Source organism: Pongo abelii, chromosome 12, assembly GCF_028885655.2.
Source record: "Pongo abelii isolate AG06213 chromosome 12, NHGRI_mPonAbe1-v2.0_pri, whole genome shotgun sequence".
Taxonomy (NCBI): domain Eukaryota; kingdom Metazoa; phylum Chordata; class Mammalia; order Primates; family Hominidae; genus Pongo; species Pongo abelii.
This window is the reverse complement of record NC_071997.2, coordinates 58,150,591-58,163,492: the sequence shown is the minus strand read 5'-3', so window position 1 is coordinate 58,163,492 and position 12,902 is coordinate 58,150,591. Positions and strand designations below refer to the sequence as shown.

General features: G+C 50.1%; 1 protein-coding gene across 2 annotated transcripts; it reads right to left on the bottom strand.

Moving 5' to 3' along the window:
• Window positions 1-1,164: 1,164 nt before the first annotated feature.
• BOLA3 (bolA family member 3) lies at window positions 1,165-12,896 on the bottom strand. Of its 2 annotated transcripts, XM_002811897.5 has the most exons (4): window positions 12,755-12,896; window positions 10,089-10,203; window positions 8,004-8,092; window positions 1,165-1,408 (listed from the first exon to the last, which is right to left on the bottom strand). In XM_002811897.5, the coding sequence occupies exons 1-4, from the start codon at window positions 12,806-12,808 to the stop codon at window positions 1,343-1,345; spliced, it is 324 nt and encodes a 107-aa protein (XP_002811943.1). In that variant the 5' UTR covers window positions 12,809-12,896; the 3' UTR covers window positions 1,165-1,342. The 2 variants fall into 2 exon arrangements, with proteins under 2 accessions (XP_002811943.1, XP_024097965.2); XM_024242197.3 differs by lacking the exon at window positions 8,004-8,092.
• Between the last annotated feature and the right edge of the window lie 6 nt (window positions 12,897-12,902).

The following is a 12,902-nucleotide window of genomic DNA, read 5'->3' as shown; positions in this document are numbered from 1 at the left end:
GCTCGGGCCTTCAGGCACAGTTCTCTGTTTTGTCCCATCCTTCTCAGCTCTGATACAACTGAGTGATTCTACTGCTTGTAAGAGGCAGTTCTGCCCTGGCAGGTACCAATCCTTCCCAACCCCACTGTGCAGATAGAGAATATTTTAAAATTACAAAACGGGGGCACAGTGTATGAACAGAATATTTGAAATTTTTTTCTGCCCTCAAAAATCTGGGGCCCAAGGTTGTTACATCTTCATGTCCTCATTTCTTAGGGAGGTACCTTCAGAACCAATAGTGACCCCTAACTTCTCTGGTGGTCGGTTCCATGAAAGGCAAAGGAGTGTGAGAGAGGAGTGGATGGTCAACCTCCCATTGCCATGGTAACACAGGTGCTGGCTGATGGGAGCAGAAAATAATTTAGTGGAAGTCTGTGGGGGCAGTCACAAGATGTCTGGGAACACTGGCGAGCCAGCTGCTGAAAACAGGGACAAGGAAGTCTCCGTGGCTGGAGCCCAAATCACGCTGCAGACCCAGACACCGTGACCATCGCCATGGACTCCAGAGACAGCAGCTTATAGCACTCAATCAGCTGCCACCACCACTGTCTAGAACACCAGATGTTGTAGCCACGGCTGCAGCAGGAATGGATGTCCCACTGTCCCTGCTCCTCAGTGTCACTTGCTCCCAAGTTCAGGGCAGGTCCATCTGACTGGCTGAGTCTGGAACATCTGCCTGTGCCTCAGCTGTGAGGGAGGCAGGGAGAGTAAGCCTTTTCAGCTTCTGTCATGGGAGGTGGGCCCTGCCTCCTACCAAGAATCAAAGGGTGGAGGATCTTCAAACACAGGAAAACAACCCAGATCCTGGCACCCCCAAATCTTCAGAGTCCATTTCAGAGCATAAGAAATTGAGGGTCCAAGATCATTCACGTCAGAAGTTTAGAGGGGGAAGAAAAGAATGATAAAGGAAAAGAACAGCAATAGTAAAGGATCTTTTCTTTGTTTCAGTAAGATGAAGAGGCCTGAGCAGTTTCGTGGAGGGGAAGAAACAGGAAAACCTCTTCACAAGACAAAAAGCTGGCACTGTATTCTCTCTCTGTAGCAGCAGGACAGAACTGTCTAAAGACAAGACCCCTTTGGCCAAAATAAAGGAACCTGAAACATTACTAATGACCCTTCAAAAGCTTCAGTTGTTTGTTTCCTTTAATTAACATCTAAATAGATTATACATCTTCTATAATTATAATATGGAAATGTATATGAGCAAAATATATAAATTTTTTGGTGACTGCTTAGGGAAGAATGACGTCAGTGAAGTTCATCCAAGGTCTTAAGCAGCAGCATCTATGCAGCCAGGGCGTGGTCAGCGTTTGGGGACAGAGGTAAATATCCGCAATCCATGCATCCCTTTGATTTCTTCTTTTAGTGCCTAAGTAAGAAAACAGCATCATCAGTTTTTGTGTATTTGACGTTGATTACAGTAATTCTCTGAGAGTATTTTTATACAGCTCTGCATCTGAAGGAGACTTTGTATGTGCTTTGTTTAAACAATTTTTCGTTTTTTTGAAAAACAATTTTTTTAATCAATAATATCTAACATGATTTAAAGATTCAAAGGTACAAAAAGGCATACAGGGAAGTCTCCCTCCTATACCTGTCCATCTCCCCAGTTTCCACCCTCTTTCCCAAAAGAACTGTTGTTAGTTTCTTGTGTATCTTTTTTTTTTTTTTTAAGTCAGGGTCTCGCTCTAGCGCCCAAGTTGGAGTGCAGTGGCGCAATATCGGCTTACTGCAAACTCCGCCTCCTGGGCTCAAACAATCTTCCTGCTTCAGCCTCCCTAGTAGCTGGAACTACAGGCACATGCCACCATGCCTGGCTAATTTTTTTATTTTTTGTAGAGACAGGGTCTCACTATATTGCCCAGGCTGGTCTTGAACTCCTGGACTGGAGCAATCTGCCTGTCTTGGCTTCTCAAAGCGCTGGAATTACAAGCGTGAGCCACCGCACCTGGCCAGTTTCTTGTGTATCTTTACAGGGACTTAAAAATGCATATTCACCAGGCATATTCAAGCTAATATATTTCACCCCATGACCTTTTAAAACACAAATGGTTAACATTTCAAACACATTACACCAAGCTTGTCCAACCCACGGCCCATGATAGCTTTGAATGTGGCCTAAAACAAATTCGTAACTTTCATAAAACATTTTGAGATTTTTTTAAAATTTTTTTTAAAGCTCATCAGCTATCATTAGTGTTAGTATATTTTAAGTGTGGCCCAAGAGAATTCTTCTTCCATTGTGGCCCAAGGAAACCAAAGAATTGGACACCCCTGCTCTACACTTTGCTCTTCCCCTAAACATCTATCTTGGAGATCTTTCTATATTAGGCATATATGGGTGTCCTGATTCTCTTTTGCATCAGCATAGTATTCCATTATATGAATGTATTATAACTTTTCAACCTGTCCCCTAGCGAACTTTTAGGCTGTTTCCTATATTTTGTTATTTTGAGCATCAAGCATTCTTTAAAATCATACCAATTAGCACAAATTCCCCAATGGTCAGAGCAGGAAATAAAGTTTCAAAGGAATTACGGGACTTGTTTTAAGGCTACAAATGGTGTCAGAGCCCAAATCTGAAGGAACCACCAGAGTCAAATAGATATTTGGGCCCTGTAGTGCTGGAAGAAAGAGAGGTTACAGAATCAGAGTGGGGCTTGGACCGCTCAAGTTTATAATCAGTATAGAGGAAGAAATAAGGTCCTTTTATACTAGGCCAAAATCTGATAATCATAGTAGAGTGGACATTTTTCTTTTCTAGTCTGTTTAGTGATCTCCTTCTCTTGGGGAATAATTCCTTTTCCACTCTATTGTATAATTCTGGTGGAACTACCAATTGGTCTGATATTGAGGTCATTATGTGCCACTGGCCCCGCCTATGATTGGACCGAGGTGGCACATGACCCAAATTGGGCCACTTAGAATCTCCCTTGGGATTTCTGAGAGTGGAGCCTTGTTTCTTGGGCCAATATGCTATGAAATTAATTGGAGATGGCCATGGACCGTGTTTCCCACCAAGGAGAGAAAGCCCATCTATAGCAGGAGAAAAGGAGACCAACACAGGGAAAGAAGCTGAAAGCTCAGAGAGAGAGAGAGAGAGAGAGGAATCTAGATATGCCAGAAACCAGATAATTTTGTTACATGGGCCAATTAATTCCCTTTGTTTGCTTATGCTAATTTTAATTTGGTCTCTGTCACTTACAATATAAAGAATCCTAATATATGTGGTCAGGTTTATAGATCCTTAGACAAAGTCTAGTCCCATCCCCTTATTTAATTTAAAAAAAAAAAAAAAATAGAGTCTACTCCTTGTCCAAAGTCACCGAACAAGTGAGTAATGGAATCAGGATATGAACCCAGGTATCCTGAGGTCCTGGCCACACCCGGTTTCCATCATGTTCCTGACTTGCCCTGATTCAGGAGCTCCTGTTGTGTTGGGGGACAATGAGCTGCCCCACTTGGCCTACACTGCACACCCTCCAGCTCCACAATCAAGTGCAGGGCCCCCAACTCTGCAGACAGGCAGAAATGTCTCTGGAAAAAGCCTCATATAATCACTGGGCGAAGGTCCCTGGGCCACTTGCTCTCTGCAGGCGTGGAATGCTCCCTAGAGACTGTGTCTGTGCCTGGACCACAACCAGCCTCTCCTCCTTACGTCCACCTTGGCTGGGTGAGGGCCCAGTCACACCTTCATGTGACTGACCCTGGACAGAGGAACCTTCTGGGCTTCACCCCCTCAGGCCCTGCGCACTCCCCCTCCCTGATGCCTTCTCCCTGCTCTCTGTGCAGCCCCTGAGGGCTTCCCAATACACACTACAGTCCCTTACAGCCACACAGGGTCTTAGAGATCACCTGGGTCACTCTACAGTTAAGGAAACTGGGGCCCTGCTGGGGGAAGTGACTTGGCCGAAGTCCCATGGGTAATAAGATGCAGCTTGGATAAACATTCTTAAGCACCTGCTATGCCCACAGCACTACAGTAGGTGCTGGGGACACAGAGGAAAAGGCGTGGGAAAGTAATGAAAAGGGTAAGAGAAAGTAGCATAAGTGCAACACAAATGGACTGAATGTGGGCAGCAGTGGACTGCCAGACTCAAGCCAGCACAGCCCTGCTTCCAGTGTTCGAGGTGAGCTACTGCACTGGTGACTGGGGTGGACGCACAAGGGCCGCACACAGGAGGCAGCCCTGGAGCTGGACAGCCAGAAGTGGAGTAGGCAAGAGTGAGAGGGCATCTGCCCCAGGACAGCCAAGTGAGGAGAGGCTAGGAAGCTCCTGTGATTCACTGAGGTAGGCACATGTCAGGGAGACTGAGGCAGATCACATGAAGGATGGTCAATCCCAGGCTAGGAAGACTGGACTGGATTCTGGGCAACCAGGGGAGCCACATAAAGGCTCTGAGCGGGGGAAAGACATTGGTGGAGGCGCCTTAGGGGAGGGCAATCCCCTAAGCTGGAAAGAGGCCAGAGGCGGGGAGACAGCAACAGCTGTTTAGCAACTGCCTTCCACGTGGCAGGCACGACGCTGGGCACCTGTGGTCAATGCCTCATGCAATATTTGCCAATATGAGGCTCAGATCTCACCTCTGTCCACCTCAAAAGGCAACTCAGTGCTCACCGTGACTACCTACTCTACCCTTGCTGCCGCCTCCCCAGGATGGCAGGAGGACAGGTAGGGAGGTGCTCCTGGTACAAAACCCTCAACATCTAGGCCTCCTAGGGTGTGGCCCACAGCAAATGCCCAGTAAGTATTTCCCAAGAGAAGGCTGACGCACTGGGCCCTGGGAGAGGCTGAGCCCCGCGCAGCAGGGTCCCAGAGGAACAAGTCCATTCCTGAGGGTGCCGACAGGGGGCGCCCCCTCCAGGGAATCCCGCAGGGACAGTCTGATGGGAAGCTCAGGAGGGATGCCAGTATCGGATGGGTTGGGCGACCTTTTCAGGCCTTTTGGGCAGAAAATTCTGACTCTACTGCACCAGGATGAACACTACTACGCATAGGGTGAGTAGGCAAAATAGATGAGGCAAGCTTCACCCCGGCAGGACACCAGGCCCCCACCCAAACAGCCTGGCCATGAGAGCATCTGGATGGGGCACCTATCCCACCCCCACCTCACTCCTGAAGAGACCAGCTGGCCCTGGGAGTGGAATCCAGTTACCACCTTGCCTTCCCCTTGATTCCAGGTCTCTGCCTCTTCCTAGGGCAGTGCCTGTCAGAACCCCATTCCCAACAGCTGTCCTGAGCAGGGCAGCTCCAGGTCCCGGCTCAGAGCCTGCCGGCCAACAGTCTTGTTCCTGAAGATTTTCATTTTCATTCTTCTCATGCGACTGTCAAAGCCAACATCCCCAGACTTAAATCATCTAAAATTGCCTATGACCAAGTCCATATATTTTAACACAAGTGTCAGCCCCCTAAGAATGTACTGTGGCCAGGCTCAGGGGACCCCCTCATGTCAGCTGCCTGCAGACACCCAGTGTGGAGCTGCATGACCCCCCAAGTCCTGAGCCAGAAGGGCTGTTCTGGCTGGTGGCAGAAGAGAGGCCTCTAGAATAACTCAGGATGCAGCTGCTCTGGGCGCAGTGGCTCACGCCTGTAATCCCAACACTTAGGGAGGCCGAGGCAGGAGGATCGCCAAGGAGTTCAAGACCAGCCTGGGCAGCATAGTGGAACCTCATCTCTATATAAATATAAATATGTGTATTTTTAAGGTCGGGCATGGTGGCTCATGCCTGTAATCCCAGCACTTTGGGAGGATGAGGCAGGTGGATCACCTGAAGTCAGGAGTTCAAGACCAGCCTGGTCAACATGGTGAAACCCCATCTCTACTAAAAATACTAAAATTAGCCAGGTGTGGTGGCAGGCGCCTGTAGTCCCAGCTACTTGGGAGGCTGAGGTAGGAGAATTGCTTGAACCCAGGAGGCAGAGGTTGCAGTGAGCCGAGATAGCGCCACTGCACTCCATCCTGGGCGACAGAGTGAGACTCTGTGGGGGAAAAAAAAAAAAGAGGTATATTTTTTAAAAAGTGCCCCAATGTCAGGATGTGAGTTCTCCAAAACAGAATGCCTTTCAGATACTAAAACTTAATTTCTATGGGTAAGCCAATAAGAAAACACAAGCCAACTCTCCTCACTGTCTGCAAACTCTCAAGAAATACTGACTGGGCTCCTTCCATGTGCCAGGTCCTTTGTTAGGTGTGGGGGACACAGCCCCGCCCTGCTCATTTGAGGGGGAATGAAAGACAAGTGACTGGGCTGTCTACTCAGGAAGTGTGAGGAGAGGCACATGTTGCTATAGGGGGCCAGAGGACACCTTAATCCCAAGACCGTGAGGTGACACTCCCCCAAACTGTGGGAATCACAGCCCTTCCCCACCCCAGACTGGTGCAGGTTCCTTCCAGTGTTGGAGATGACAATGATGGTGATGGCAGTCACGTTTATGGAAAGCTTACTATGTGTCAGGCAGTGTTGTCAGTGGTCAACGTGTACTTTATCACGAATCCTCACAGCAACCCTTTGAAGCAAGTACTGTTACTCTCATTTAGGAAACTGAGGCAAAGGGTGAGGCTGAAAAACTTGCTCAAGGTCACATGGCTAGAAAGTAGCAAAGCCCAGATTTGAAAGTGGGAAGTCCAATTCCAGAACCTGCTTCCTTAACCACTTGTAACTGTGGTTTCAGGCCAAGGGACACACTCAAATTACCAGCACCTATGGGTCCAGTCACACCAGGTGGCTTGTACATATCTGAGAATAAAACCAAAAGTGCCACGGGTTGGGGATCATCTGGCCAGCCAGGTCTTCCCTGTCTTGTCTTCTACCTTGATTCTGACCCCAGAGATCACATGGGACTGGAAGAGTTTCCGGGAGGGCTCAGTGATTGGAGCACCCAGCAGACCACCAGCATGCCTTAGGGCTGTAGGGGTCACATCCACTGCAAAGGGCTAGGTTCCATGAGAAACACAAAGATGGATCCCAAAGGGCACTGGTCCACAAAGGGCTGACAGGTTGCAGGGTCAGACAGCAGAGATGTCAGTTTTCAGGACACAAGACGGAAAACACCGACAGCCAAAAAAGGGGGCCGGGGAGGGCGGGGGAAGGGCATTCATTCCCTGCTGGGGAGGGAGGGGAGGCAGCATTTGAGCTGAGTGGAGGACGGGAGGAAGGGCAACCCAGGCAGAAGGTCCAATCTGGGCAAAGGCCCAGATAGAGAAAGAGAGAGACCAGCGGGCAGAGGCCAGCTGGGAGGGTGCACGCAGAGAAGTGGGGGGAAATGCGTGAACAGCAGTCTAGGACACCTGAACTCAATGCATGAGAGGCCACCGAAGAGACGCTCACTACCAGTGCTGTGCTTTACAAAAATAACACTAGTTCACAATGGCAAGACCTTCCAGAACGATGCCAAACACACCCAGTGAGGGGGCAGATTCATAGGTACAGGTACAAGGGTCAAAGTCGGTATAAATTCCAATTAAAATAAATATGGATAATATTTAAACTGAGCCTTAGGCTGGTTGAACGTGATGTTCCAGAACCCAAATGTTCTGTCATTGGGTCTGGGGCAGCTGCAGCCATTCTCACTCATGCCATACATCAACTGACCCATCTGTAAAGCAGTCCCAAAGAGAGGCCAAAAAACCCCTCTTCAGATCTACAAAAACATGTATCTTTCAGCGCTGTCTGTGTTTAGATATACTCATCAATATGTGACAATAACAGTAAACATTGGTAGCATTATACGAGGACATACAAAATCACTACTGGGAGGCCTGTCTTCAATTTTGAATAAAATTCCTATTTGCCACAATGCAGATACTCCCAGATTCGATTTTTCTCAGGTCTTGAATCCTGTTTCTGATTGCGGTACTGCATTATTCTTTCCTGCAACTGACAGCAAAAACCACCATCCCTGCTTGGCAGGCCCTTTTGGAGGCTGAAGGCCAGTGGCAAGGGGCACTGTTGCCTCTACTGACCTGATTAACCATCTGGTGCTGCTGGACAGTTCTCTTCTCCTTAAATTCTTCTGATTCAATTTTAATTTCATACATCGCCCCACAACCTCCTAAAATAAACATGATTCAAAAGTATTTCAATTATTAAGTCATGGCAGCCATGGTCCCATATGTCCTTGAAGTACTGTAACAATCCAAAGGTCTGAATATTATCATTCAGCACAAAGGAAAGTTGCTAAGACAATTAGGAAAAGATCATGGCTTCCAATCTGACCACATGCTCCTCCTGACAGGCTGCCACAATCCAGAATGTGCTCTTCCTTTTGCCAGGCAGCTGCACCACCCAGGGTTACCACTTGTGGGCAGGAAAGATAAGGCACAAAGCATGGACAACCTAGGGAGTGTAGAGTGTTTCCTTTCACTAGGCCAATAAACGCCACGGAAGAGGATGAGAAGGACGGAATTTCAGTGTTCCACCTTCCGAAGGACCAACAATCAGTGTTTTTGAAGTGCAAAAATACACTACAATTTGGTTTGAAAACTGTGTAATACTATCCAAAGAAAGGAAAGAACCAGGGGAGCATGAGAGCCAGGGACACAGCAAACATGCTATGCATGGAGCTGCTCGGGGCTGTTTCTGGCACTGCTGGGTCCACAGCACAGCATCCAGGATTTCATCCTGGGTTTTGGGGGGAGAACTTGTTGGTGAAGCCCTCAAGGCAGAGCTTGGTGGACCATCCACCCCCTGCCTGAGCTTTCCTCCACCTGGCTGGAGAGCTGGTGCTGATGACTGATGATAAACGCACAGCTCTAGCATGAAATAACACAGGCAAGAATATGTCCCCTGCATGATTAACAGAGCCAGGCCATTGTATGAGAGGTGCAACGCACTCAACAGGCTTTGCTCTGCTTCTTTTTTTTTTTTTTGAGATGGAGTCTCGCTCTGTTGCCCAGGCTGGAGTGCAGTGGCACGATCTGGGCTCACTGCAAGCTCCGCCTCCCAGGTTCACACCATTCTCCTGCCTCAGCCTCCTGAGTAGCTGGGACTATAGGCACCCACCATCATGCCCGGCTAACTTTTTTTTTGTATTTTTAGTAGAGACAGGGTTTCACTGTGTTAGCCAGGATGGTCTTGAACTCCTGACCTCGTGATCCACCTGCCTCAGCCTCCCAAAGTGCTGGGATTACAGGCATGAGCCACTGCTCCAAAACCCCAGCAGATCTTTAGATTATTTCCTGTGGTTTCCAGAATAAAATCTACTTTCTAAACTTTCTCCTCAATCCTTGGAAATGTTATGTTCTCAGTAAAGTCAGTGAGCCCTCATGGCAATGCTGAGTGGCAAAGGCTGCCTCTGGGTGTGGAGAGATTCAGGCTGATGCCTATCCAGCGGCCCACGCCACGGGCCGTTCTGTGTGTATGTGTGTGTGTGTGTGTGTGTGTGTGTGTGTGTGTGGATAAAGGGCCTATCTTCCCCATCCTGTGGGTGCAGAAGTTTCTCTCCAGCCTGCTCCTAACACACTGCCAGCCTGAACTTCTAGGTGCCAGTGGCCACCTGAGAAGGACAGCGCTTGGCTGGGGCTGGTAACTGGGCTTAGGACAGAGTCTCCCCTGAGTCCGGGTTCTGGTTCCAGTTCCACTGTCTCTTCCCTATGAGGAGCTGGGCAATTCCTTTGGCCTCTCTGGGCTCGTTTCCTCTTGGGGAAAGTAAGGCAGCTGAAGAAAACCTTTCTGGGGTCCACTCCAGCTCTGACATCCTAGGGTGTCAGAAGAATGGGGGAAAATTAAAGCAAAACCTATTCAAAGTCAAACGACACACTGCGGACCTGAGCTCTAGGGTGACTGAGAGGGACCTTGTCTGAGCTGAGCCAGGCTGGCAACCTTGAGTCCTCCCAGCTGCGCCTTGTCCTCAGTTCCCCCCTGATATTTCTGAATCCTGACTGCCATCCCATGAGGTGGGGGCAGCTGAGCTCCACCTGTCCAGCAGGAACACATCTTGAGAAGCCACTCACCAGCAGCAAGCCCCCTCCTCCAAGCCCCTGACCCTCTGTCCTTCCAAAGGGCAAAATCTTATCAAAGTGCCGTGGGAAGAATGAGAGAAACCTTACCTGAAATGTCAGTGACTTTTATAGCTGTAGCTCGTGGAAACTTTTCTTTGAGAATCTGGGTCACTCTGAGCTCCCCCTCAGTCTGGGTGGCAAACATCCGATGGTGAAGTGGAAGCTGCCACAGAACAGAGACGAAGGTCAGGGCAGAGGAAGATGCTGTTGCCCCCGAGCTGGGCCACTGTGCAGGCCCGCCTGCCATTCCCCCTGCAAGGCAGGCCCCTGAGCCCTCGCCAGCACAGCCATGGGTTATGTCAGAGGGGCTCTGTGGTATCAGGAGTCCATGTAAGTGCCCCAACACACAGAATAAACTTTTATTGGCGGGGACAGGATGGTTGTTAATAACTCAATTTGACTCCAGAGACAAGAGGCCCCCAAACCTAATTCAAGAGATGTTTGATTCCTCATAATGTTGTGTGACACTATTATGCCGATAGTTTTACAGGTAAGGAAACTGAGGCACACAGTAATGTGCCCAAGGTTGAATTTGTTAAGAAGATACAGAGCCAGAAAAGCCGGACAGTCTGCCTCAGATCCATAACACTAGGCCATTCAGCATCCACTGCCCTGGATGGTGGGGCCAAATTCCATACTCCCCCGCCTTTAGGCCTGATTAACATGTCTCGCCCTCCCCAGTGGGATGTGACCTCACAGCCCACTGCTCAATTAGCCAGCTATCCTTCATCATGCACTCCTTCTTACTGGGGAGCAAAGTCAGAATTCTATGAAAGAACCTGAAGAAGGAACAACTGTAGGTTGTTTACCATTGGCAACAACACCCCTTCCCCAATGGCTACCATGGGGGAACCTGTGTTTGTGTTTCCTTTTTTTTTTTTTTTTTTTGAGACAGAGTTTTGCTCTGTTACCCAGGCTGGAATGCAGTGGCACAATCTCAGCTCACTGCAACCTCCACCTCCCGGGTTCAAGCGATTCTCCTGGCCCAGCCTCCTGAGTAGCTGGGATTCCAGGCACCCACCACCACGCTCAGCAAATTTTTGTATTTTTAGTAGAGACGAGGTTTCACCATGTTGGCCAGGCTGGTCTCAAACCCCTGACCTCAGGTGATCCACCCACCTCAACCTCCCAAAATTCTAGGATTACAGGCATGAGCCACCGTGCCCGACCAGGGGAGCCCGTGTTTCTGATGGAACACGTCTCAACAGTTAGTAGTGAAGGAGCAGAAAAGCAGGTCGGCAGTAACTTGGCTGGGCTGAGCGCATGCTGAAAAGGCAGACTGGGAATGGAGTGTGGCAGGCCTTGAATGCCAGGCTAAAGATTGTGGACTGTATCGGACAGGAGATGGGACTCCAGGTGATGGAACCCAGGCTCATGGTACCAAAGTAACCTGCAGGAAACAGTGCCTTCTGGAGCGAGTCAGGAGAGATGCCCAAGTAAGAGGCATTACAATGACGGAAGCACCGGGCACTGATCCCTGACTAGACGTGGATGACAGGTTGGAGGACACTAGGGCCGTTCATGGGTGCTGGTGCTGAAGGTCCCACCCCTCTACCCCTCAGTCCTTCCTGATAGTTCAGAAAAAGCAGGGTCCTGTGTCACAGAATCCCAGAGCACCTCCTTTAAAATGAGCTGTGCACTGGCTCTCTCACCACTGGTCTTACAGGCCAGGAATGAGTCGGGCAGCATCCCAGAGCTGACCCCAGGGCAGGCCCTCAGAGGCACTTGGTGCTGGATGAATGAATGAGCAGGGGAAGAACTATTCAATTAGGGACAGAAATGCAGGACAGGAGACAGGTCCAGAGTGTGATTGTCTGCCTGCTGTGTGGAGGGACAGAAACTCGATGTTGAGAGGCTGGACAGGATTGCTGGGAGTGAGGGTGGGGTGGAGCTGCTTCTGGGGGCAGAATCTTGAAGGTAAAGGCAGAGAGTAACCAGATGGCAGACAGAATCGGCAGCTACTAAGGGGTGAGAGTGGTGAGTGTTGCAGAATCCTTGGGAGAAGCCTTTCATCTTAGCGGATCTGTGGGCAGCGGCCTTTAGTGGAACAATCAACTGACATCCCCAGATGATCACTGTCCACGCTGAAAGTCACCGCAGTGGAAGAACTTCTCTTCATGCACAGGGCAGGCAGGTTCAGAATCAGGAGAGAAGGAAAATGAAAGTTAAGAGAAAGAATGGTATGAGCTGAAGCAAAGGATGGATCAGAAAGGGGGAGAGATTAGGAGAGCGCGTGGGAAGTGCCCCCTGCTTGGGTTCTGCTCCGGTAGTGTGGGATTTGGAGGAGGATCAAGGTCAGAGGCCCAGTCGACCTTCCCAAGGCCCCGGCCCCGCTGCAGTCCCCCGCACCCACGCCTTGAGTCTGGGCTATGACTCCCGGCTATGACTCCTGTCTTCTGCTCGGTAAATCAATCCTTTTTTTTCCCGTGCCCGCAGTATTATGACTGTTCATGTGTCTGTCCGCCTGACCTCCAACCTCCACCCAGCTCGGGAGCTCCCCCAGAGCGCGCCAGAGCTTGAAATTTCGAATGCCGCTGTCGCTGAGTGAATGAATGAATGAAAGAATGAATGAGAGAAAGGAAGAGGAGCCACCCATTGCCGGTGCCGCGCGCGCCCTCCGGGAGCCGGTCCTCAAGCCCCAACAGCCGCCGACCCCGCGGTCCCTCCGTAGCTCCCGTCCCGGGGAGAGCAGCCCCGACCCTGCCCACGCTCACCCCACGGATCCCGCGGAGGAGAGGCGCTGCCGCGGCCGGGCTCCATGCAGCCATGCCCGGCCGACGCGACCCGCCGCCCGAGGTCACTGTATGCCCGAAAGACGCGGAGCGGGGGACCGAGAGCCGCCGCCGTGGGAGAGGCCGCCCC